A 26,211-nucleotide genomic window follows, 5' to 3' on the forward strand; every position below is an offset into this window, starting at 1 on the left:
GCTGTGCAAGCATGAGAACCTGTTCAGATCCCCAGCAGCCATGGAAATAGCTGGGCCTGGAGGCATAAACCTATAATTCTAGCACTGGGCAAGTAGAAATGGAAGGATTCCCTACAATTGCTGGCCAGTTAATCAGTGAGATGAGGGATTTTTTTTAAAGAAGTAAAGTGAGAGCAGAGGAGGAAGATAGCTGACATTGGCTTTTACCCTCCATATACACATCATAATTGTGTATGTGGTACCCTCCCTTCTTCATGCTCATGCTTGCATTTGTGTGCACACGTGCACACACACACACACACACACACACACACACACACACACACGCTCAGTTGAGGTATGCCCAGTATATTTAGTATGTTTATAGAGTTGCATAACCAAAAGCACAAGTTTAGAAGATATTTTCACATAGAAAGAGAAACATAACTTTTCACTGTTACTTCACTGTTCCCTTCGAGTCTTCCAGCAGCTCCCAGTGCTGCTCAGCCACTAACCCCCTGGTTCTGTTGATTTGTCTATTCTAGATGGGAAATAAATGCAGTCATGCAAGCATGCTCTTTTGTGATTGTCTTTCTTCAGGTAGAAGAAAGGTGCTGTCAAGGTTTACCCATTTGGTGTCATGTTGTGTTTGCCTTTTTATGCTGATGTATCATACATGATTGCTTGGCGAGGCCTCATTTTATTCATCCACTTGTCCGTGGATGAGTCTTTTGGTTTTTCAGGACTGTTGTAAATATGCTACTTTGACTATACCTCTGTGGCTTTCTCTTGGGTTTCAGTTATCTGTTCTACTTAGGAGAGTTTGGATGACATGTACTTTCACTAGCAGACTTTCAGGGCTCCAGTCTCTGCACATCCTCAACAGCAGTTCTCTTGTCCTTGGTGAGCCTGGCTCCCTTTCCATCAGATGCTTTACATGGCTTGCTTCTGCCTACAGCCGAGACTCTGTTGGAAGACAGCTAAGCTTGGACGGCATATCTTGGGAAGTCTAAGCACTTACAGCGTCATTTTATATTGAAAATAGAAAAAGATATTTCTATCACATTCTGCTCGAAACATCTAGATATTGAAGGTGGGCAAGGTTAGAGTCTTTGCAAAAGAATTGCACAGGCTAACTTAATGATGTGCAGCTGTTGATGCTATTCTTCCTGCCTATACCCTTTCTGTCTACCAGATATGTAGATGTATGACATTGTGTATTTCTAGTCATTTTAACTATGAATATATTCATCCACTTTACCCCATCTTGAAGTTCAAGTAGTTCTATTATGAGGTGTTCTTTAAACTTTTAGATGGCTGTGCTAAATTGTCTTACATATAAAGTTAAAGGACAACCACCTCTGTTGTGGTTGGCCAGACACTATTCTAGTGTAACAGAGTGCACTGGGCATTTTATAAAAATCTTTGACTTTCATAGCTTAATTCCTGAAATAACATTTAACTGCTATAACCTTTTATGCAAATAACAGGTTCAAGTTGTGTTTTAATTTGTCTTTATTTCTTGGGATTATTGTAATGTTACTTTTTTGACTCTATAGATAGGATGTTGTCTTCTGAACTTTTATTTTGCTTCTTACTAAGTTAATATAAATGTCTTTTTTATTTTTAGACTAAGCTTCAGTGGCTCTGTGAGGAGCTCAAGGAGAGAGAGAGCCGAGAGAAGAACATGCGGCAGCAGTTGGTGCTCTGCCGACAGGAGCTCAGGGACCTGACGGAGCACAAGGAGTCTGAGCTCCTGTGCCTGTTCCAGCACATCGAGAGGCAGGAGCAGCTTCTGGAGGAGTTCCACCAGGAGAAGAGAGGTGGGTCCCCGTGTTCCCTCTCCTCCTCCTCTGTTTTCATGGGACTCTGGGGCTGGAAAAATCCTTACTGGTACTTCTTCACAGAGGACTTTTTCAAAATTGGTCTCTCTCTTTACCTCTTGCGTTCTCATCTTTTTTCTTTCTGAAATTATCAGAGCAAGCTGTTGGTTCCTGAGACATTTCCTTTGGCCAGTGTCCTCTTTTGTATTTTCAAGATATATCTGTGCAATGAGTGTCAGAATTGACTTGGTAAGACTCTCTCTTCTCCCTGATAAAAAGATTGAAGTAAAATATCCATTCATTCAACAAATATTTGCTTTGTATTGGGGAAATCTCTCCCTGGTGGTAAGAGCATACCAATGAGTAAACCAAAGGTCCTTAACTCGGCTTACGTCATACTTGCTCTGGTGGCAGAAAATGAACATGACAAATAGATGTACACACTGTAGGAGGTGTAAGATCCCCGGTGAAAATAATGGGCTAAGAAAGGTAGAGTGTGGAAGAATAATGGCAAAGTCAAAGGTTGCACAAAATTGGAAAAGTACATGTATTCATCATAACAGGAAAAAGAAAAATGATGCCCGAAATCCATGGAGTCCAGTCTGGTTGTCCTTAAGTCATTGCTTTATTGCCTTATTGATGAACTTTATTAAGAAGCACATGAAGCTTGTTGTAGTGTCCCCTTAAGAAAATGTGACAATGCCTGTTCAGAGTATTCCTTTTAAGAATAACCTCATTTTCTAGTTTTATATGCAAGGAAAGATTAAGTGTTAAAAGGGAAATCATATCTTAATAGTGTTATGTGGATGCTTGCCCATCCAGCCATATTTGGAGGATTGTTGCTCCAGGCCAGTTCAGTATTGTTGGCTGTAGCTACAAGAGATGTCAAAGCCAGGCGGTGGTGGCACACGCCTTTAATCCCAGCACTCGGGAGGCAGAGGCAGGCAGATCTCTGTGAGTTCGAGACCAGCCTGGTCTACAGAGCTAGTTCCCACAGAGAAACCCTGTCTCGAAAATCAAAAAAAAAAAAAAAAAAAAAAAGAGAGATGTCAAAGGGTACTTTTCTGGTTTTCTTAATGACTGACAGTACAATTCCAGTGCTGGCTATGGACGTTTGAGACCATAGCTGTATATATTTTCTGTGCTTTAGGTAATATTCCCTAGTTAACACTAGATTACAGATCAACTTTATTGTTAGTGAATAGTATTTGACCCTGTCACTATTTCTCTGTGTTCAGATTAGTGTGGCATTCAAAATCCAAAGAAGAAAATATTTGTACACATAGCTTTCAAAGGAAAACTACTACTGAGATATAAAAACGGGAAATTGTCTTGTAGCCTTTGAGAACGTAAGACCTTTGTAACAGAGAATAATTTCTCAGTTTGTTTTTAGTCAGTGTCTATTAACATAAAATGCAAGTGGCAGGCAGCAGAGGGAATAACCACTATCTCCTTTATGTGTTCAGCTCAGAGATTGAGAGTTTTGTCTTAGCAATAGTGGCTGCAGTTGGGGCAAGCATCGAGACGATCCTTACCTAGATGTGTCACCGTTTGTTGTCTCAATGCATGCCCAGCTTGTACAGACAGGAAATGTATTGGGTGGATCTTGTATCCACTGGCACATGGAGACGTGGAAACATGGAAGTTTCATGGAGGCTGTGGTTCATAAATGTTTGTATACTGCTGTATTTCCAGTGCTAGAGCACTGTGCACAGTAGGCATGCCAAGTCTTTTGAGTCTGCAACCGGACAACTCCATGCAAGAAACAGCATTACTAGAAATGGTATAATACTAACCGTTAGTGAAAGAAAAACGTAATTTTAAAAAAGAAGCCTAATTGTGAGTTATATTTTAGTTTTGTAAAGAGATATTATCTGACTATTAACCCAAACTTTTTTCCATTTTGAATTTCTTTGGGAATTTATTAAGCAATAATAATAATTAAGCAACACAGATGTGGAAGACAAATCAGACTGATTAGGTAATTGAATGGCATGGTTTCCATTTGTTTAGTGACATTCTGGAATAGCTAACAATATATGTCATTGTGGTATTTCAGTTCCCTGTTTCATTGTACAGTAATAGTAGTCCCATGATTTACATTTTTCTTCCTTCCTTCTCACATTCTCTAAGAGATTTCTAACTCATTAGGGGCACTATACTATAGTTAATAATTGTGGCCCCCACTTTGTTTTATGATTTGACTTGCCTATTGTAACATAAAAAATTTCAAAAAAGGTGAAAAAGACAAATCTCTGAAGTAAATTGGGAGCATGGTGGTCACAGGAGAGGGGAGCAAGGGAGGGAAATGGAGAAAAATTTATAGCTCAATAGAAACAATAAAATGAGGGAAAATACCCCAATGTTAGAAATGCAAACAACATTAAAACTGTTGAGTTTTACAATGGGTATAACTTTTAGGCTGTTGTGAATTTATGAGCACAGAAAAACTTCAGTGTAAATATAAGTATTGGCTAGAAGTCGTCACAATGTAAAGACTGAAAAGGTAACAGGGAGTCAGATCAGAGTGGATGACCTCAAAAATAAAGGCAGGGAAATGAGTGTTCCGGAAATCAGGGCTAAAGGAGTTAGTTATAAAGTGTTTTCCATGACCCTTTTAGCTTTGTAAACACACGAATCTTTTATGCAGATTGACTTATGACAATAATGTGCACAGGATTTTCTTTTATTACACTGTCAGCTTGTCAGGATTTATGATTTTTACATACTACCCTGATACCAAAACCACACAAAGACCCAACCAAGAAAGAAGATTTTTACATACTAAATGATTTTGACTTTGTGTAAGCTCCAAAAAAGAGTGAATATGTACATAGGCTCAACATAGGCAGTGGAATATAGATGGAATGAGTTTGTAGACAACGATAGAAGGAATGAGAAGTGGGCACTGGATTTTCACTTAAGATATTTCCCTCTCCTTTGGTTTCTGGAGACTGTCTCACTATTCCAGCCTTGTGTAGCCTGGAACTCAGATCTGCAAACTAGCCTGGCAACCAACCTGTATCATTCTTACTCAATATATCTATATCTATATTTTTTTTAATTTTAAAATTTCATTTTACATTACAACCCCTGTTCTTTATTGAACTTGCTTAACAGAATACCCGAATTACAGAGTTTCATGTTGCCCTGCCTTATCTTTGTATATTCTTGGCAAGATCAGGTTTTGGTCTTTGGTTGTTTTGTTTTTCAGATAATTGTTTCTCTACCTCCGTGGGTGGAGTTTCTCTGTGTCCCAGAAGCCGCTTCACAAACAACCACTCTGAGGCTTATATTAACTACAAATGCTCAGCTGATATTTCAGGCTATCAATTACCAAGGGTTACTAGCAAACCCTTACATTTAAATTAACCCATATTTCTTATTTATATTTTGTCACGTGGCTTGGTACCTTTTCTCAGTATAGCATGTTCATTTTGCTTCTTCCTTTGTCTGCTCATGACCTCTGAGACTCTCATGACTTGCCCCCCCCCCCCCCCCGCATCCTCCTAGTTTGGTTTTCCCACCTATACTTCCTGTCTGGATACTGGTCAGTCAACTTTTTATTAACAATGAGAGCGCCAAGTTTTCACAGTGTATACGATAAACACTTCTGAGCTGATTTCTGTGTGAGATCTCTCTGTGCTATTTCTGAAACTGATGGGTGATGGCTGAGCAGAAGATAAGTTCCTCGAACTCAGTTTTGAGACAGAGAGAGATTAAGGCAGGGTTCACCAACAGTAGGCCTTTTCTTTATCACATAGACTAACAGTGAAATTCTTTTTGAGTTTTGTTTGCACATTATTAATTGGCTGTCCAGCCACACTTACCCATTGTATTACTTGCCAAATTTTGCCAGTTTTTGAAAATTGTCATTAGTCAAAGAAAAATGTGTAATAATGATATTTATAGAAGACTAATTATTGTTGCTTAGTTCAAAGAAAAGCAATATTTTGTTTTTTGTTGATCATTCCTATTGGGGAAACTGGGAAATGTGTTATGGAATAATAGATAATAAAGAATAAATTTTCTACAATAAAATGCATGAGGGAGATAAGAATGAGCTAGAGTAAACCCAGACTCAATAACTGGCTTACAGTGACCCACAGGGTCAGACAGACAGACAAGCCAACAACATTTGCCTGTAATTCAGGATAGAATTTATTAAGAAGCAGCACCTTGAGCTTTCTTCAGAACTGACATAAAGAGTAAATGAAAGAAAGATCAATAAGGCTGCTAGAACAAGGATGGGGTTAGAGTATAAAACTAGGAAAGATAAATTGTGTGGGAACCCCTCCTAAAAAAAGACAACCACATGAATACTGAATTTCACATTGTATTTTTCATGTAATAGTAAAATAAAACAAATTTATACTTTTGTATTGAAATGTCAGCAAGTGTCTGAGCTCTCTGTTGACTTGCTAAATGATCACTGGAAATTAGCAGTGAAGTCTTCATTGAGAACCCAAATGTGTAAGGTGCCATTTGATTTCATTTTTTTTTAGTATGTGTCTTAATTGTTAATGTGAACATAAAATGATTTAAAAGGTTTTCATAGCTTAATCTTAGGTATTTTTCTTTCCCATAGAGTCTGATAAAAACTGGTTTGTTTTATTTGTTTGGGAAATTTGTTACCAGTAATTAGAGTTGATGACAAAGAAATCAATTTACCTAAGTTCTTTTTATTATCATGTATGTTATTAATGATTAATTATGGTTATATAATTAAGCATTAAGCTGCTTTTGGATCAAGATAATTTAATGTGTTAATTATTGTGTGGTACCACAGATGTTGGGTTGGAAATGAATAGATTGATAATGATTTACTGTTCAAATTTTTGCATGTTTAAGTAGAAAGTAGGCCTCATGGTACCAGATCAAGAGAATTGTCAGTAAGTAACAGCCTTCTTGTTATCTTAGAGTGTATGAGAATTTATGATCTCAGAATCTCTAAAGTCAAAAGTATATTATAAAACTAATAATGGTACCCTCCCTGTTTTGATGTGTGACTATGTGAAAATCTCTGTTTCTGTGTTTTTATTGTTCTGTTTCTACAAGCTCAGCCTCTCTGGATTCAGTGCTGTGATGATGGATGGTCTGCATCCATTTTCTGTAAGTTACTATTTGGTAAAACTTCCCAGAACTCTCTGCAAGATTTCAGCAATAGCTTCCAGTTAGCTCTTTATCTGTTCTCAAGTGACCTGGCAATCCTGCCCTTCTCTGTGAAGTGGGCTTTGTATAGTCTCCCATTGCCTCAGCCAATTAAGACCTTAAAATTAGGCTTTGAGGAACCCTGCCCATGCTTCCAGAAACATAATAGCGCTACTTTCATTGAAGGAGATGAGAAGTGTTTAAGTTTGGCCAGTGAACAAAGCAAGGATAAAAACAAGTGCGAAAATCATAATTAGCCCTGAATATTTTAATGCAAAAAGGGTATCAGTTTTTGGACACTATTTCACCATTATGTTAGATTTTCCTCCGTAATTTATAGTTCATAGTTTTTCCCCTTGCTTCTTATAGGAGCAATTAAGTTATAGAATAAGACATTTGGAAAAGGATATTACATCCTTCCTCTGGAAGAAAATAGCTTTGCTGTGTTCGGTTAGGCACGAGTTAAGGCATTTCTGTTGCTGTAAGCCTGAGTAAAGTTCTAGAATGTAAGTTCTTTAGAGACTCTCTCTTTGATTTGGCAGTGAGTGTGTGTTTTCTCATGGGTTTCGAGCACACATGCATTTCTGTTGTTATGAGTGAACACCCTCATCTCTGTTTGTAATAGAGTGACGGACGCCTTTGTGGGCTCCTCCTTTGAGGATCCCGTCATTTTGCACTGATGAAAGTTTTTGCTCACCTTACCATGCTTGATTGGTATTGTCATTTGTAAAAACTTAAGGAAGAAGTAACTGAACCCTCAACTGTCAAAAGAGCTCCCCTCTCCCTCCTCCCTGCTTTGGCTTGTTTGTCTGCTGTGAACCAGAGAGGGATGACAAGATATAGGATCCAGATTCAAGAGCAAAAGTATTCAGGAAACTTGTTTTGTTTTATGATACTGACACTTCACCCATGGCCTTCTTACACATAGGAAGTTAAGAGTTCTATGACTAGGCTACATCCAAGACTCATGGAAGAAAAATTACATAAATTGCTTGCTTATTTATGAACATTCTGCCTTATAGATAAGAAATGCTTCAAATAACTTATTTTTTCATTAGATTGAGAATGGCAAATTATATTATCCCTGACACACTAAGTATATTTGCTATGTCTTTTCTTTGTGAATATTAGACTTCAAAGAGCAGAGGTAGTTCTTTGGTTTTGTATTGTTTTGGAGAATTTATAAAGTATGTGCTACCCCAGTGATGAGGGTTTGGCATCACATGACTGCTAAATAAGTGTTCTACCACATTGATCCTGCCTGCAGCAAGGCAAGATGCTGCTTCCCAGCAGTGCTACTGTGATGATTCTAATTAGATGTTCTTTATGGCTTAAGACGCTCTACATATTGAACAACATGTAGCTGTATATCCTTATCCCTGAGCTCCAGTGGTTCCTACTATGCTTGGATTAAGAAGCATGTCCTCCCCCATTCATACTGGGTCACCTTGCCTTGCCCAGCCTTAATACATGGGGAGGTGCCCACTCTCACTACAACTTGATATGCCATGTTTTGTTGATACTCATGGGATACCTGCCCTTCCCTAAACAGAAACGACTGGGGAGTGGATTGGGGTAGAAACAGAGGAGGGTGTGGCAGGGGTACTGGGAGGAGAGGAGGAAGGGGAATACTCCAGCTGGGATGTAAAACAAATACAAAATTTATTAAAAAAAAAGAGAAAATAAACTCTTAATAGTATAATGGCAAAAAAAGTGGGAAAGTGTGTCCTCTTAAATTTCTTTTTCCCTCCCTCCCTCCCTCCCTCCCTCCCTCCCTCCCTCCCTCCCTCCCTCCCTTCTTTCTTTCCTTTCTTTCTTTTTAAAGAGAAGTTCCAGGTGTCTTTCCTGTGACCCACAAAGATGCCATTTAACAATGTAGTCCCAATAAGTATTTATTATCCTTGTTTATGACATGTAATGCTATCTAAGAATGTTTACCTCATAACATCAATTTAGCATTGCCTCATATATTAAGTGGTATTTTGAAACAATTTAAATACACACACACACACACATCTTTTACCGAACTATTTCTTTTTTAGTTCGTCTCTTCATTTATTCTTCTTCTGGAATATTCTGTAGCAGATTTGCATAGTTATTAAAAACTATACAAGTATATGTAGAAGAATGCTGTCCAAAAACAAAGACATAAATATTATCTATAAATATAATTTTAACTTGTCTTATGACAACATGAAAAGTTGAAAATTATTTTTAATATAGTTACATTGCTATGTATTAATTATGATAATATTTAGTATGTGAAATATTACTGAGGGATTTAACATTTTCTTGACTGAGCCTTCAAAAGTAAGTTACACATGTTACTCCACAGCACATCTCAGTTTCAAGTAGCCGTATTTCCCATGTCCACTATCTGTTGTCTCATGACTTCCTTCTTGGAAAACACCGGCCAGCAGAGGCATCTGTATTAGTATGAGCAGCTTTGATTTAACCTCAACACTTCCACCATGACTTCTGGATAACACTTGATCTAATAATTAATTTGAACAAAATCTTAGATGGTGATAAAGACTTAAGTACTCCTATTAACAGCTGAAGCTGAGAATGAATTAGTGGTCTTTGAAAAGAAATTACAGGAGGCACATGTGGATCGGGTGAATCTAAATCTTAATTGTATTTTGTCATATTACCTCCAGAATTTCCCCTACAAGAATTTTAATGCAAAGGGAAGATATTATCTTAGAATAGATTTTTTTTTACCATATAAACCAAATAAAAATGAAAACTTATGTGGAAAAAAGTCTCTAAATTAATTATAAATGTAAAATGACTTTGTTAACTAGCAGGAATAGACCCAGTAGAGATTGTAGTGCCTTTTACTACTGATGAAACTAAAAACTTTCTGGAGACAATGAGCCCTGGCAAAGAGCTTGTGCTTACTTTTTAAAGGAAAGATTAATAACAATTGTTGTAGGAGCTGTGGGTTGCATTCTGCCACCCAGCTCCCGCCACCAGCTAGCTTTACCCGAAATAACAACACATAAACTGTATTCTTTTAAACACTACTTGGCCCATTATATCTAGCCTCTTCTCGGCTAACTCTTGTACCTGGACTAGCCCATTTCTAATAATGTATGTAGCACCCCAAGGTGTGCTTACCGGGAAGATTCTAGCCTACATCCATCCTGGGTCGGAGGTTCATCGCATCTGTCCGGGAGAGGGGAGCATGGCCTCTGAGCTCACTTCCTCTTCCTCCCAGCATTCTGTTCTGTTTACTCCTCCTACCTATGTTTTAACCTATGAGGACCAAGCAGTTTCTTTATTATAATTAACCAATGACCTTCCTCCATCACACAGTTATTCCAAAAGTGATAGAATTAATCTTATGATGAGAACTACTTGGATTCTTCCCCACATTGTACATGATACACCAATAATTGGGGCCCATACATTCTATAATGATGCAAATAAATCAGGAAAGGTAAGTTACAAATCAGAAAATTTAAGTAAGGTAGAACAAAGCCCTTATAATCCTGTCCAAAACTCAGAGTTATATGCTATTCTCCTGGTACTAAGGGATTTTAAAGAACCTCTCAATATAGTTACTGATTCGCATACACAGTGTTGTCTTGCATGTTGAAACTGCCAAATTTATACCAGATGATACAGAATTGACTTTCATTATTCATTCAGGTTGAAGGTATAATCAGGAATAGACTTTGTTCCATATGCATAACACACATCCAATTCCATATGAGTTTGCCAGGTCCTCTAGCACAAGGTAATGCAGAAATTGATCCATTATTGATTGGAAATGTGCTGAAGGTCTCAGAATTTCATTAAAAGACATCATGTCAATAGCAAAGGTTTAAAAAAAGAGTTTTCTCTTACATGGAAATAAATGAGGTTATAAAGAGATGCTCTTTTTATAACCAAACACCGCCACCTGTAGAGAATAACCCAAAGGTTACTCAAAGGAATGAAATCTGGCAGATATATGTTTTCCACTTTGCATATTTTGGAAAATTAAAATATGTATACCACACCATTGACACTTATTCAGGTTTTCAATGGGCAACTGCCTTGAGCTCAGAAAAAGCTGATTCAATAATGACGTATTTATTAGAAATTATGGCCATCATGGGTATATCTCCACAAATAAAGACAGACAGTGGTCCAGCATATATGTCTAAGAAAATGAACAGTTTTTTGCTTTTTATAATATTAAGCATATTACAGGTATACCAAACAATCCTATAGGTCAGGCAGTTATAAAAAAATCAAATCGAAATATAAAGAATATGTTAAACAGAAAGGGATGGAAAAAAACCCACGAAATAGATTGCATAATGCTTTTCTTATTGTTTGATGCTTTTTTTTTTTTTTTTAGTTTTTTTCGAGACAGGGTTTCTCTATAGCTTTGGTGCCTGTCCTAGAACTAGCTCTTGTAGACCAGGCTGGCCTCGAACTCCCAGAGATCCGCCTGCCTCTGCCTCCCGAGTGCTGGGATTAAAGGCGTGAGCCACCAGCGCCCGGCTATTTGATGCTTTTTTTTTAAAAAACAAACTTATCTTTTTTCATTTTACGTACCAATCCCAGTTCCCTCTCCTTCCCCTCTTCCCATTCCCTGCACTTACCCCCCTACCTTATCCCCATCCACTCCTCGGAGATGATAAGACACATTCCTCTGGGGAAGGTCTAAGGCCCACCCTTCTATAGCTGTGCTGAGCTAGGTATCCAAAGAGAATAGTTTCTAAAAAAGCCAGTCAAAGCAGTAGGCATAAATCCTGGTGCCACTGTCAGTGATCCTACAGTCTGTCCAAGCCATACAACTGTTACTCACATTCAGAGGAACTAGTATAGACCTATGCTGGTTCCTTCCCTGTACGTCTGGAGTTGGTGAGCTCGCATTACTCAGGTAGACTGTTTCAGTGGGTGTCCCCATTATGGTCTTGACCTCCTTGCTCATATTCCCACTCCTTCCACTCTTCAGCTAGACTTTGGGAACTCAGTCCAGTGCTCCAATGCAGGTCACTGACTCTCTTTCCATCAGTTACTTGATGAGGCTTCTATGGTGATATTTAAGATACTCATCAGTCTGACTACAGGGCAAGGCCAGTTCGGGCACCCTCTCCTCTATTGCTTAGGGTCTTAGCTGGGGTCATCCTTGTGGATTCCTGGGAATTTCTCTAGTGCCAGGTTTCTTGCTTGCCCTATATTGGCTCTCTGAATCAAAATATTTCTTTTCTTGCTTTCATCTTTGTTCTCTCTCCATCTCGACTATTCTGTTCCCTTAAGTTCTCCTCCCCACTTCTTTTTTCTTTTCATCTTCTCCCTTTGCCCTTCCTACTCACCCCATTCCCATGCTCCCATTTTTTTCAGATGATCTTGCCTATTTCCTTTTTCCAGGTGGATCTATGTATGTTTTTTCTTAGGGTTCACCTTCATGAACTATAGGCTTCCCTTCATGAACTATAGGCTTTGTTTATGGCTAGTATCCACTTATGAGTTAGTACATACCATGTTCATCTTTCTGGGTCTGGGTTACCTCACTCAGGATAGTTTTTCCTAGTTCCATCCATTTGCTAATTTCAAGATGTCATTGATTTTTTACTGCTGAGTAGTTTTCCATTGTGTAAATGTGGCACATTTTCTTTATCCATTCTTTGGTGAGGGGCATTTAGTTTGCTTTCAGGTTCTGACTATACAAATAACCCTGCTATGATCATAGCTGAACAAATTTCTTTGCACTATGATTGAGCATCTTTTTGGTATATGCCCAAGAGTGGTATTGCTGGATCCTGAGGTAGGTTGATTCCCAATTTTCTGAGAAATTGCCATACTGATTTCCAAAGTGGTTGTACAAGTTTGCATTCTCATCAGCAATGGATGAGTGTTCCCTTTCTTCTACGTACTCTCCAGCATAAGCTATCTTTGGTGTTTTTTATCTTAGCCATTCTTACAGAATTTAGCACTTTTACTCTTATATATGTGCTCCAGAGAAATGAAAACATATATTCCATGGAAGTTTATATATGCATTTTTATGATAACTGTGGTCCATGCATTATTATGTTCACAGCGGGCAGTGTTCACAGTGGCTAACAAACCAGTATAGGTGTATGACATACATGGAATTTTCAGGTTATTGTGTCCCTGAACAAATAGCTGGAGTTGGCGTACATGGATCTGATATTAATAAAGGTAGTTGTAGATGGAGCATTTCCAGAGGTGGATGTGAGTCAGAGATCTGGGAATGTTAGAGTTTCCCCTGTCATTGGACCACAAGAGTTGTGAATCTTTGTGGGTATATTTCTTGGTCCCTGCCTTCCTCCATACTGAATGAGTGCACTTGCCTTATACTTGATTTGTCCTTATGGAGGCTTTCGACCCTGACGGCTGGCCTCCTTTTCCTTCCACCTTACTTCCCTACTATAAAATAATCCCAATAGCTCCCTAACTCATGGATAAATTCAATGTGAAGTACTCACAAAAGGATTAGCATTAAGTAATAAAAATAAATATAGTATTAATACTTCTCAGGGCATGAATGAATTTTGTAAACATGAGAAATGAATGAAGTCAGAGTGAGAACGGGCCATGTTAGATGACACACGAGTGAACTGTTTTGAATAAAGTGAAGTCTTTATATACTAATGAGTATGCCATCCACGTAAAAATTATTCTGCGACCGGTGAGATGGTTCAGTGGCTAAAGGTATTTGTGGTCAAACTTGATGATCTGAGCTTGTCCCTGGAACCCCTGTGATGTGAGAACTGAACTGTATATGATGATTCACTAAACAATCCTCTCACCTCTACTTGATGTTCTCAGCTCCATCTCATCCTGTACTCTGGTCCATGTTTATCCTTTGCCCTGCCATTGCTGCATTACTCGAAATTGCTACATTATCTTACTGTAGCCTCCTGGTTTGATTTTTTTCTTCATTCAGTAATGAACATTAGAAGATTAGAAGACTGCTGTCGTCCTCCAGCCTCCGTGGCTACTTTCCCACTCTGTGATATACAGCTGTAGGCCGGAGTTTCGCTGTAGTTTCCATTACATTTGTTGACAGCAGTCTGGAAATATGGAACGGAAATCATCTGGAGTGAAGTTGCTTATGTTTTAAATACCTTTTATTATTCCACATGGTTATTGTTGTTTTGCTATGAGTTGTATTTACTATCAGTTACTGCTAATCTTTTAGTGTTCATCATTGGCTCATTAAGCTTTATCATAGGTATGTACTTTCAGGTAAAAACAGTATATACACTGGAAAATTTGTTACTTTCCCGGTCTTTGGCACACATGGAAAAATAAATCTTAGACTGTATGGCCCCTTGGAAAAGGGGAGGGCACTGTAGGTGATATTAATGCTAGAACAGCGAACTTTATGCACTTTCTTCCCTACTCTGCCTAGCTCTGTTCTGTGTTAGTCTCTTTAATCCTCACCACGACTCCTCACTAGGTGCTGCCCTTACCCTCCTTGTTTCATAGAAGTGACGTAATTTCCAGAGAAGGGCATAGCTGAAGGTCATGTATCCTGCCAATGGATTTCACGCACTCCACCCTTGCTTAGCTCGCCAGTGACTCTCAATCCTGTGCCCCCTGTTTTACGAAGCTCTGCCTGCTATTCTCATTTTTGCCTTGGTCTGTTTGTCCTTGTATATTCTGCCTGATACATTTTCTCTTAAATTTTTTTCCCCTGGATTTCTTGGTTTTTGTGATTTCTACGTAGAGCAACTTTGAAAACCCCCAACTTGGGGCTGGGGATATGGCTCTGTTGTTAGCATGTTTGCAATGTAAGCATCAGGAACTGTGTCTGTCTCCATGTTAAAAAATAAATCTGGGCATGTTGGTACATGCTCCTAATGCCAGCCCTGGGAAGGCTGAGTCAGGAGGATCCTTGAGGCTTACTAGTCTCTGAGCTTAGCTAGTTGTCAAGCTCCAGGCCAATGAGAGACTGACTCAACAAAACAAAGCAAAATACAACAATGTTCATATCATCCACAGAAAGACACCTAAGGTTGACCTGGCCTAAAATGTGTGTGTACATGTATATTCACACAAACACACAAATGCATACACTACCGTCCACATATCCGTAGAAGCAGATCCACACACGAAACAAAATAGAAAAGAAAAACTTTCCAACTTGCTATGTCTTTGTCATGTATTTTTGTGTGTTTGTGGGGTACTATATATACATGTATGGAGGCTTGTATGTGGAGGCCATAGTGTTTGTCTCTCTTAATCATTCTGCACTTACTTCTTGAGAAAGGGTTTCTCACTGACATTTTAACTCATTGATGGGATTCCTCTAGCTTAATAGATTAGCAAGCCTCAGAGACCTACCCATGAGTTCTAGGGCGACATATACCTACTGCTGTGCCAAGCTTTTTACCTGGGCTTTGGAGATTCAAACTCCCCACCCAGCTCTTACATGTGCTTTGTGCATTACATTTACCAGTGTTGGAAATGATGTTACTTATAAATTTTAATTATCTGTCCTTTTGCTCATGGGTTATACCTGACAAATAGTTCAAGCTCAAGGCAGTTCTTGTTTACTGTCTGAGTGGCTTAGGTGAGGTAGGATCTTACTTACTGTGAAATTACTGTGAGGCTAATTTTCAGGATATTAAATGCATGTAAGAAAGAAAGTATGTCTATAATATTTACCATAAACAGTTTCATGATTTTCAAATTTTATTTTGATTTTGTACTTTTAAAATAAAATAATAATTATACTTTTCTCAAGTATCATGTTCTCTTTCAATTGATTGAAAATTAGAAATTGCCTTTCAGAATGATATTATTATAATTGTTTCATAGAGACCACTTTTTCTGTAGTCTGTTGTTATGGATGGAAGTGTGTGTCCAGTATGGGGAAAGTAGTTTTTGCCTCTTGGGTTCATATGAACTTTGAGGTGATGCTGTGGTGAGCATGGAGCACACACGGGGCATTTAAGGCTTACCTAACGAAGAGCTTAACTGTTTTCTAGATCCTTCTTATCTGGTTCTAGTGGATTCAGGGCTGAGCCAGTCCAGTGTGTTTGGTGCTTTGTGTTTAAATGGACACGCACACACATATAGATATACTTTTGTACACTCAGTTATGAGCCAACAGCCTTTCTCAGCTGATAAATGCCTTTTTTATACTAAATGGGAGACTCATGTAGGTGTGTGTGTGTTTCTTCCTGAATTAGTGATTCTAACTGGTGTACTCATGAGGAAAATCTAAGATTCCTACTGTAGTCACACATCTGAAACGACACACGGGCCTATTTATGGAGAGGATTATTGTACAATTAGATGCCCGAAATTTAATTTTGGAATTTTGCACCTATCTGCCTTATTGCAAAGAATAAATATTCAGTATATTTTTACAAGTAACTATCTTTCCCAGATATTAAAATTGGATCCCGGATGGATCAATAATGAGAGAATTAGATTTTCCAGCTTTGGTCTACTCACAGTGTGTGAGATAAACACTAGACACTTCTAAAAAAATATGAGACTGTAGCACAGAAGGGCTGGTTTCCAGTTGCCTTTTTCATAATTTCTAATAAACAATTTAATTAATTAATGCATTTTCATTCAATTAATTTGATTTTGTGTGTGTGCATGTGTGCACGTGTTATAGGGTAATAAATGTAACATATAAAATTAAAAGGAAAATGATTATTATCGATTCAGTATTTTCACTTACCTGGAGCTTTAGTGATGTTTAACAGAAGTGTCTGCAGACCCAGCTCGTGATTTAATGTATGTACTACTTTAAACTGTTTGTGGGAAAAGCAAGGGACCTTGTCTGCCCTGGAGAAAGTGATATTCCAATAGTTGAGATGCGTACATTCGTGCATCTTTCAGTGTATTGCTCTAGGTATTCTTGAAGATAAACTGGACAGAGATAGAGAGATACAATTGTGAGTGGTATCCAAAAGGTACGATTTCAGCTTCAAAAGGAGGGTGCTAGGTCAGAGGTCAGGAAGGAACCAGTCCTCCTTTAATACATGTGGAGTTCTCAAAAGACCATACTTGATGTGGAACTGGGAAAAACCTAAGGTGTGGAGGAGTAGATTTCATCAGACGAAAATTGAGGAAGGGCAGCGTGAGGAGAGAGACATGTGCAACCGGGGCTGTCAGATTAGGAAGTCTTCTCTAGAAGACACCCTGTGTTTTCCAGCAAGTCTGATTCGTTTGATTTATAGGACAATGCTGGGTGCATGGGGAAGCATGTTTACCTGTAACAGCTTCCACATAAAGTGCTCCTGTCTTCTCCACAGTGATTTTATTAGTATTGGTGACAGGCAGCTGTGGTTTGGTTGAACTTGCTAGTATCTCTGCCTGAATTGCTTTATGATATGATTAGATTTAACTCGTGTTCTTTCCAGCTAGGTCAGGTTGTTCATCATCTGTGGAGAGATGAATTTGGTCCAGGCTTGTGCTTCTCAAGAAACAGTTTGTAAGCTTAGGGCATTTGCAAATTGGCTGCATCAGTTGACGACTGAAAAGCTTTGGAACTTGTTCCTGTGGCTTCAGAATACCAGTGTGGAATATCAGGTGTGTTACTGACTGAGATAGTTTGATAGGGAAATTTATAAAACAGGTAACAGCAAGAAAGTCTTGACGGCTATTGTGACTCTCGGTAGCCTCCTTAGGAGGCCCGTGAAGTACTTCCTTCCTTGTACTTGAAATAAGGCATTGGGATAGGGTTATGGGTTTCTGCCAGTCCACTCTGCTGTAGAAGCGCCATCTCTTGTACTGTACTGTGGGTCCTCTGACCATCTGTTCAGAGGAAGCTGGGCTCTTTTTGTAGTTGTACCCAGATTCCCCCAGAGCTAATGGTGGCTGAAAAGTCTGTTCTGAGGGCACAGTGAGGTTTGCCTGTATTCACTGGTTCACTGGTTTTCATTGCTCAGTGTTGGACATGGCTGGTGCTTAAGGAAAACCCCTAAACTATGGACTTCCACTTATGTCATGGAAAATACAAAGTCAGCCTGCTCAGATCTTGCAAGCATTTTTGGGGACCACCGAAATTGAAATGATTAGGAATCTTTGGTAGAACACTTTGGAAAATGTGCATAGCACATTGGGTTATCCATCCCAACACCTTGACTGTGACTGAGGCAGATCTTTGTATTACAATTCCTAATTTTCAAACCTTTTTTTAAAAAAAATTATCTTATTAATTTTTAAAGATGTAATTCAAATTAATTTATTTTATTTTAATTTAATTTATTTTAAAGAGGCTTGTTGAATTATGATATTAGGTACTAATTCTCTGGAGATGTCCTTGTGTCATCTATGAAATTAAATTAGGAGAAGAAAATTAATTTCGTGTATTCATAGCAAAAATCAGCTAACCAAAGTGAATTGACATGCAAATAGTTCAGTCAGTAAATACCATTAGCTTGGGGAATGTTTGCGCTCCAATTTAAAGAAGAAAGATATCACCATTGCAGTGTAATGTGTTTCCCTGTTGTGCTAGCCTCTGGCATTTCTGTTTGCAGGAGGGTGGTTAGTTTTATGTTTTTCACCCTATGCAAGTATGTTAGTATAATAAAAATATACACATATGCGCAAACTGTGAGCAGTCACACATTCATGTGTGTGTGGCACCGTCTAATGAGTTAGTCTATTGACGCATAGACAAAAGGGCAAGTAATAAGTAACTAGTATATGAAGACTTCCTAAGTGTTTTCATTGGTCTTATATGGTCTCAGTTGAACATGTGACTCTTATCTATGGAGAACATATGACCCCATCTAAGGAAATCATGAAAACCACTAATGAAAGTAGAAAAGCAAGATTAATTAGCTTCTTGTGCCGAAAGAGCATTTTATTTTTAGCAGCTGCATTCAGTTTTCTGCAGTGGATGAATGTTTGTTCTATTTGCTAAGTCACCAAGATTTATTTCTGCTCTGGAGTATGCAAGTTAATGCTCTCAGCCAATACTTATTTGCATCACTTAAAAGAAACTGTTGGACAATTTACATATCAGATAGTTTATTTCCCAAATCTTATTGTGGTTTCTGAATTTGTCTGGGGTGAATGTTTTTCTAGAATTGGTTTGGCTGTCAAGCCTTGTTATTTTAAATCAGTTCTGATTTTTTTCTTATTCTGCTCAAGAAAGTAACCAATTAAAGTCAATATATATGCTATAAATTTCCTATTTGTGCATCATTTGGATAAGTTGATGTAAGGACAAATTCATTAATTTGATGATTTTAAAAATCCAGATCATTAAAAACATCTATTTTTCTTTCTTTATTGAAAATATATTTTTCTTCCATAATATATCCTGGTTACTGTTTCTTTTCCCTCTGTACCCTCTAATTCCCCTCATCTCCCCTACCATCTGAATTACTTTCTGTCTCTCATTAGAAAGAAAACAGGTTTCTAAGGGATAATAGTAAAATATAACAAAATACAAAATATTAAGATAAAACAAAATTGAACATATTGGAATTGGACAAAACAGCAGGAAAAGAGCTCAAAGGAAGGAACACGAATTAGGGACTCACTTGTTTGCACAGTCAAGGGTTCCATAAAAATACTAAGCTGGAGGGTGTAATATGTGTATGCAGTGGACCTGTGCTGACCTATGCAGGACCTCTTCTTGCTGCCTCACTCTCTGTGTGTTCATGTGGGCTTTGATCATGTTGATGTAAAGAGGGCCTTATTTTCTGGATGTCCTCCATCTCTCCTGGCCATTACATCTTTCTGCCTCTTCTTTCTCAGGGTTCCTGAGCCCTGAGGGAGGGATTTGATTGAGATGTGCCATTTAGACCCGTTTATTCCAAGGGTTCTCACTCTCTGCATGTTGTCTGCCTATGGCTGGCTCTCTGGGTGTTTGTTTCCATCTACTACAGGAGGAGGCTTCTCTGATGATGCCTGTGGAAGACACGGTTCTATGAGTATAGAAGAATGTCATTAGAGGACATTTTATTGCTGTATTTTTTAGGGCAATAGTAATAGAGTAATAGTAAGAGACAATAGGTCTCTTATTTCATCTTATAATCTGTTAAATACATTTAAGATGCAGAAATATGAGTCTATTCATTTAGTGCTTATGGTACTCCAAACACTTTTAAGGATATTTTAGCCACATTATGTAATATCAATAAGTTATTTTTCACTATATATTTTTGTTATTTGGATAGGTGGGTACAGAAATAGGTATAAATCCAATTGGTAGGCAAGTGGCTGGGTATAGATACATTTCCTATGTAGGATTAGATGTTCCTTCCTTTTCTCTGTATTAAATAGGATTTATCGTCATACCATGTAATTGTGGGCTCTCCTACAGGAATAAGTCAATAAAGTATTGTCTCGTAACAAAATATCAAGAAAGGGAGGAGTGACCAATGTAACAAGCTGGGCAACTGTGTGTGAAGCTCTTTTACTGTTGGAATTATATTTCTACAAGGTACATCCTTTTATGTTGTCTGTCCTTATCCTTAACAAGTAGCCTCAGCTATAAGAATAAAGTGCATTTATATCCCTGAAATGCCCAGGTTTAAAAAATAATCACTGTTAGTCAGAACTAATTTTTGTTTGTTTTTTGCAAAGGAGTTTCTGGATAGTCACTTGCTTTTAAGTTTTCTTCTCCCTTATTGATTTGCTATTGATGTATTGGAGGATCACATAGAAACAACTACAGTGTATTCATTTCCACTTCTTCAAATTCTCAGTATTGTTGGCAATAAGTAACTAAGCCTTTCATTATAAATGTGCCAATGTAAATAGAATGTGAGTGCTATTTATATTTTTGAGAATGAAAAATGAAATACAATTAATACATGTCAGATATTGATACTGGGGTTCAACCTGAAGACCTGAAAAGCAAAGCAGCAAGCCACTGGCTCTTACCTTGACCTCAATCCGAAATGGCTATTCTGCTTCCAGGGTTCTCAGAATGAGACTGTGTCTGAGAGTTGTCTCCTCCCATTTCATAATCCTCTTTAGTTCTGGGATTAGAGGTGTGCCGCACCTGGTTTCTCTGGCAACTAGCGTGGCTACTGGGATTAAAGGTATGTGTTTCCTGTGCTGGTCTGTAAGACTGACTAGCGGGGCTGTTTTATTCTCTGTTTTTCAGGTAAGCTTTACTTATTAAAATACAATTGAAATGCCACTAGAAAAAGAATAAAACAGCTTTGAGTAACTATCTCTAACAAGAAACATCAAAACAGGGCTGCTGATGCAATTGTATTCAGTTGGTGGTATGCTTGCCTGGTCAGCACAGGGTCGTGGGTTTGAGGTCACCCCTGACTGCACAGCAAGTCTGAGGCCTTCCTAAGAAAAAATGCCTCTGACAAATCCTTTTCAAGAGAAGTACACAGTGCACGTGAAAGACCACTCCCCTTCGCTCAGACATCTCAAATATCCTCAGAGACTATCATTCAATACAAAGTTAGTTCTCTCTTGTACTAATATATTTGCTCTGTGCATAGACCCAAGCACATTTATCTTTCACTGGGCATTAGAAAGCCGATTATATAGTTCATTTGTTAGATGAAAAGGAAGAATATCCAGTAAGATCTGAAAATGGAGAGAAAAATGTTAGTTCTGCCAAATATTAAGAGGTAATATAAAACTTTTATAAAAAATGAAAGAACAGCCAATGGTACAGAATAGGAAATCCAGAAATAGGCTTAATACATGCTTAGAGAAATTTAGTTTACAGTAAAGCTGGGATTTGAAATCATCAGAGGTGGATAGGCTTTCAAGTAAAGATGCCATAAAAATTGGATATGCATACAAATATAAAATTTATATTGTTAATGACAGTATCTACTAGTATATGTTTTAAATAGCTGAGATATTTTAAACTATTTCATTTAAATATTAGAAGATATAAGCACATGGCTGTATAACCTGGCATCAGGCAAAGCTTAACTATTAGCTAGGTTTCATAGGCAGTAACGGAGAAAGAAATGAAAGTATTGGTTGTGTGGAATATGTTTTAAATTGATAGGAAATGCACACTGCAAATAGCATACGGAATTAAAAGTGTAGTCAATTGGTTTCTAGTATTTCACAGACCAAACATAGTATTTACACGGCATTTGAAAAAGTCCAATTGTGTGACAGTGTCTCTGGGATTGTAAAATGGTAGGCTCCTTTTAAAAAGACTTTGAGTACAGTTACTTTTATTTTTGGGTTCTTTAACACTAATGAATCTGTGGTAGAGATACAGTGGAAATAATAGAAAGCTTCCACTAAACACTGCTATTGTAGCATGGTTTAAATTGGAAACTAATAGTAAGAATCCAGGTGTTCTGGTAATTGCTTCCATCCATTAGATTGCAGTGGTCGGTGTCCTGGGGTGTAGATGGAGAGCATTGACTTTGTCATTTTTTTTTTAATTGAGAAAAGGAAAAAAATGTTTCAGCCTCCCAGCCTCCCATTTCCCTCCCCCTCCTCCCACCCTTCTCCCCTTCCCCCACTCCTCTCCCCCTCCCTCTCCAGTCCAAAGAGCAGTCTTGATGATAGTTGTAGGAGGACAGGGTTTCTCAACTGTAGGATCGATCTGCCTGCCTCCTTTCAAGTAGGCATAGAAATTTCCCTGACTACAGATTTATTAACAAAGGAAGAAATGAAGATATAAGGGAAAAGTGAGGGGTAGAAAAGGAGTGAGGAGCTTAAAGGTTGAATCTCTGTGTTTCCCAGTTGTGTATTTTCTATTTTGTTTACGCCTCCATTTGTAGCCCTAATTTGTAGCCCCAAAATAGCTCTTTACCTTCTGAAGAGCTAGCCGGCTAGACTCCACCCTGAAGAGCTGTGTGCATGGTTTTTTTTCAGATTCAGTTGTGATGGGAAGAATTCGTAAACTTAGAGCAGAACCGCTGAGTTGTCATGTGTATGTAATCGTTACACATATTATATTATAAGAAGAAAATCTAGTTTGACATTTCACTTGTTTTATACATGTAGTTGATTATTTTCAGATAGCTGAATTGTAAGTTTTATTTAGGGAATGTTACTTGTATTTTTCTTTAATAAGATATTTAAAAAATATTCTTTTAGTTGGAACACATTTGATTAGAATGTTTATCTTAGTTTCTTTTTTACCTTCCAATAAATACTGGCAGCCTTTTTCCCAATTTAATCCTAATGAAATCTAACGATCTAAGATAAATACTGATTCCATTGTTTTAAATGTAATTGTGTGATGACCAAATAAAAGTGGGATTTTTGGTCTGCCTTTCCTAATATATACGAATTTCCCTTGGTAGAACGAATAGTCTCCAAATAATAGTAGTTTAAAAATTTCAGTTTACTTTAAGAGATGTTACCATTCACCTAATTTTCCTTGATCTTCTAAACCCGCACACAGAGGGAGGTGGTGGCTGTCACTGTACAGTGTAGGATGAGAGATTCTTGTGATGGAGCTGACCTGATTGACTGTGCCCACAGAAATCTACATATGGCAGACAGTTGCTCACAACCAAGCTAAATTGTCTCTGTTTTTCCCAAGAGGCTTTAGCGCGTGTAAGTTGACATAGAATTAGCCAGCATATTCACGCACACACAAGTGCAAAAAGCATTGTTGCCACCTGAATGAGATACATGGGTCGTGTCTGTGCAGTTTTTCTGGTCTTGACCCTCAGTGTTATTTACACATAATGGCATCCATAAGTGAAGCTGACTGTGCAGGCAAATTTTGTGTCAACTTGACACAAGCTAGAGTCACCAAAAGGCCTCAGTTGATAAAATGCCTCCATAAGATCCAGCTGTAAGACATTTTCTTAATTGTGATCAATGCAGGAGGGCCCAGCCCACAGTAGGTGGTACCATCCTTGGGCTTGTTGTCCTGTATTCTATCCTGTCCTGACTTCCTTTGGTGAGGAGCAGTGATGTGGAAGTGTAAGCTGAATAAACCCTGTTCTCCCCAGGTTGCCTTTTGATCATTTTTTTTAATGCAATAGAAACACATAGACACTGACAAAGGGTCAGAAAAGTCTTCATTATTCTGTGTGGCTTTGTGTGATTCTATAATTATCCCAAGTTAGAAGAAAACGTATCTGTAGTATTGTTAAATTGAAAATTATTGATGCAAGAAAATCAGACTTTGAAGCTAGTTAATAGCACATTTTCTAGTTGCTTTAAGTTCGAATTTTAAACATTTAAATTAGAATATGACTTGAATGAGTTCTTACAAACCAACACTGGAGTTTGGCGGATAACTCCATAAGTAGCATGGTGGGAGAAGAGGACCTGTGTCCTGTCCCAGAGGTCCACATTAGAAAGCCTGGCACAGTGACCTGAACTTGTAGTCTCAGCTCCAAAGAGGTTGAGACAGGTGAATCCTGAAGGCTCTCCGGCCACCCATCCTGGTCTGCTTGGTAAGCTTTATGCCAGTTAGAGACCCTGTCCAAATAAAAAACAAAGGAACATAGCACCTGAGGATAATACCCATGATTGTCCTTTGACCTCCCAGGCTGCGTGTGTACACATGTGTACACACACACACATACACACACACACACACACACACACTCAGCAAACCTGAAACTGCTTAGCAGAGGTCTCTTAAGTAGTTCATTAAAGTACAAATCATGCTTAAAATCTCACTGAAGGCTTTTAAATGGAGGAATATGATCAAATATTTGTACAGAAATTCTTTTTAAAAATCTTAGTTTGTCTTTAGAGAGATTAGAGGGTTATTGGGGGAGGGGGAGCTTTATGTCTTCCTTCTTAATCATCTTCAATTCAATTCAAGGAGTAGACCAGGAAGGGTTGTGAGCTCTCCACCCTTCCCTGTTCGGTTCTGCTGTTTTAATATAGTGATGAGAGATATTGCCCACCTTTTCTGTCTGGCCTCCATTTCTCTACTTGTATGCTTTTATTCTCTGGTTTAAGAACTTTCCCTTTTCCATTGGTTTCAGCCTTTCTGATTATTGTAAAGAATATTTAAAGTAAATAATTTTCATGGTATATGCATGCTTATCCTTGGGCATTTTATTTAACATGTTGCTTCATGTGTTTGTGTTACTGCGCCTTTTAGAACTTTTAGGTTTTGCCTTTTTGTAAGCGCTCTCAGCACCGGCTGGAAATGCCCCAGCTTTGGGGTAAAATTAACCATTGTGTCTGTGATGTCATAAGGACTGGGTTTGAATCCCAGTGCATTGCCACCTCTGGAAGCTTTCCCAGTAATTTTGTCCTTTATTCTCTCTGTTTAGTGCATTGACAATGTTTGCCTGGTCCTGTACCATAATAGAAAGTGTATAAAAGAAAGTACTCAGTAAATATTAACTGCCATTTTACTACAAATGCCATGGTTTTTGTCTGACTCTCATTAGACCTCACACAGTTCAGAGCTGAGCTTGAGGTAGGTTGATGATAATAGTATAAGGGGCTCCACACAGGAGCACATGCAGTGTCAAGGGCAGATGGATGAGTATGGGAAATAGGTCTTTCATTTGTCATAACTTGAGTGCCTACTAAAAATTTGTTCTAATTTTGAACTAGAAATGCATAGAAATCTCTGCAGTTGACAATGCTGCTTGGACTGTATTGGGTGAACACAGAATTTAAAAGCAGCGGTATTGAATATATTAGATTATTGCTTGGTGATATTAGAGGGTTGCAGATTGCCTTTCTAATGAGATCAGAGTTGAATGCATGGAGAGATTGATTAGACTGAAGAATAAAAGCAACAGTATCTGGGAGGTGTATATGGCTATTAGGGCTAGAAAGATGGCTCAGTGGTTAATAGCACTGCCTGCTCTTCCGAAGGTCCTGAGTTCAATTCCCCGCAACCACATGATGGCTCACAACCATCTATTATGAGATCTGGCATGCTCTGAGAAAGAGACCTGGTCAGTTATCCTTATCAAGTTAGACCAGGAAACTCAATATGGACAAGTTCAACACATAAATGGGAGCCCAAGAATGCTTCAGCATTGCCAGGGCATAAATTTCATTCATTCATGTATGCCTGTCAGATAAAAGCACCAATGCAATATTACTGGTATCTATCTTGTTTGGGGGGCCCAGGAAGCCAGACTTCCTGGCAGAGTGAGTAGTAATGAGTGTGGTTATGGGGCTTTTGAGAAAGAGTGAACTCAAAGGTGATAACAAAGCTTTTGCTTTGAACAGTTTTAAAAATGAGATACCATCTGAGATGTGGTAGAGCAGGAAAGTTGGAACTAGAATGGAACCAAAGGTTGCTCGGTGCATTAAAAACCCCTTGGCTCTTTTTTTTTTTTATTATTATTTTGTACTGCTGGCAGCTTGATAAGGCTTTGGCTTCTGGGACAGCTGGGCAGTTTGTCTCTGTCCAGAAG

The 26,211-nt window shown here is 38.3% G+C and overlaps 1 protein-coding gene across 2 annotated transcripts in view; it reads left to right on the forward strand.

Annotated features, from left to right (window-relative positions):
* The window catches only part of Cep128 (centrosomal protein 128), a 342,557-nt gene that overhangs the window by 158,647 nt on the left and 157,699 nt on the right, over positions 1-26,211 (forward strand). For both annotated transcript variants that reach the window (XM_075948454.1, XM_075948455.1), the window contains one exon: positions 1,610-1,802. In XM_075948454.1, the coding sequence (XP_075804569.1) occupies positions 1,610-1,802 (193 nt within the window). The remainder of the gene's footprint in view (positions 1-1,609; positions 1,803-26,211) is intronic.

Source organism: Microtus pennsylvanicus, chromosome 14 (genome assembly GCF_037038515.1).
Source record: "Microtus pennsylvanicus isolate mMicPen1 chromosome 14, mMicPen1.hap1, whole genome shotgun sequence".
Taxonomy (NCBI): domain Eukaryota; kingdom Metazoa; phylum Chordata; class Mammalia; order Rodentia; family Cricetidae; genus Microtus; species Microtus pennsylvanicus.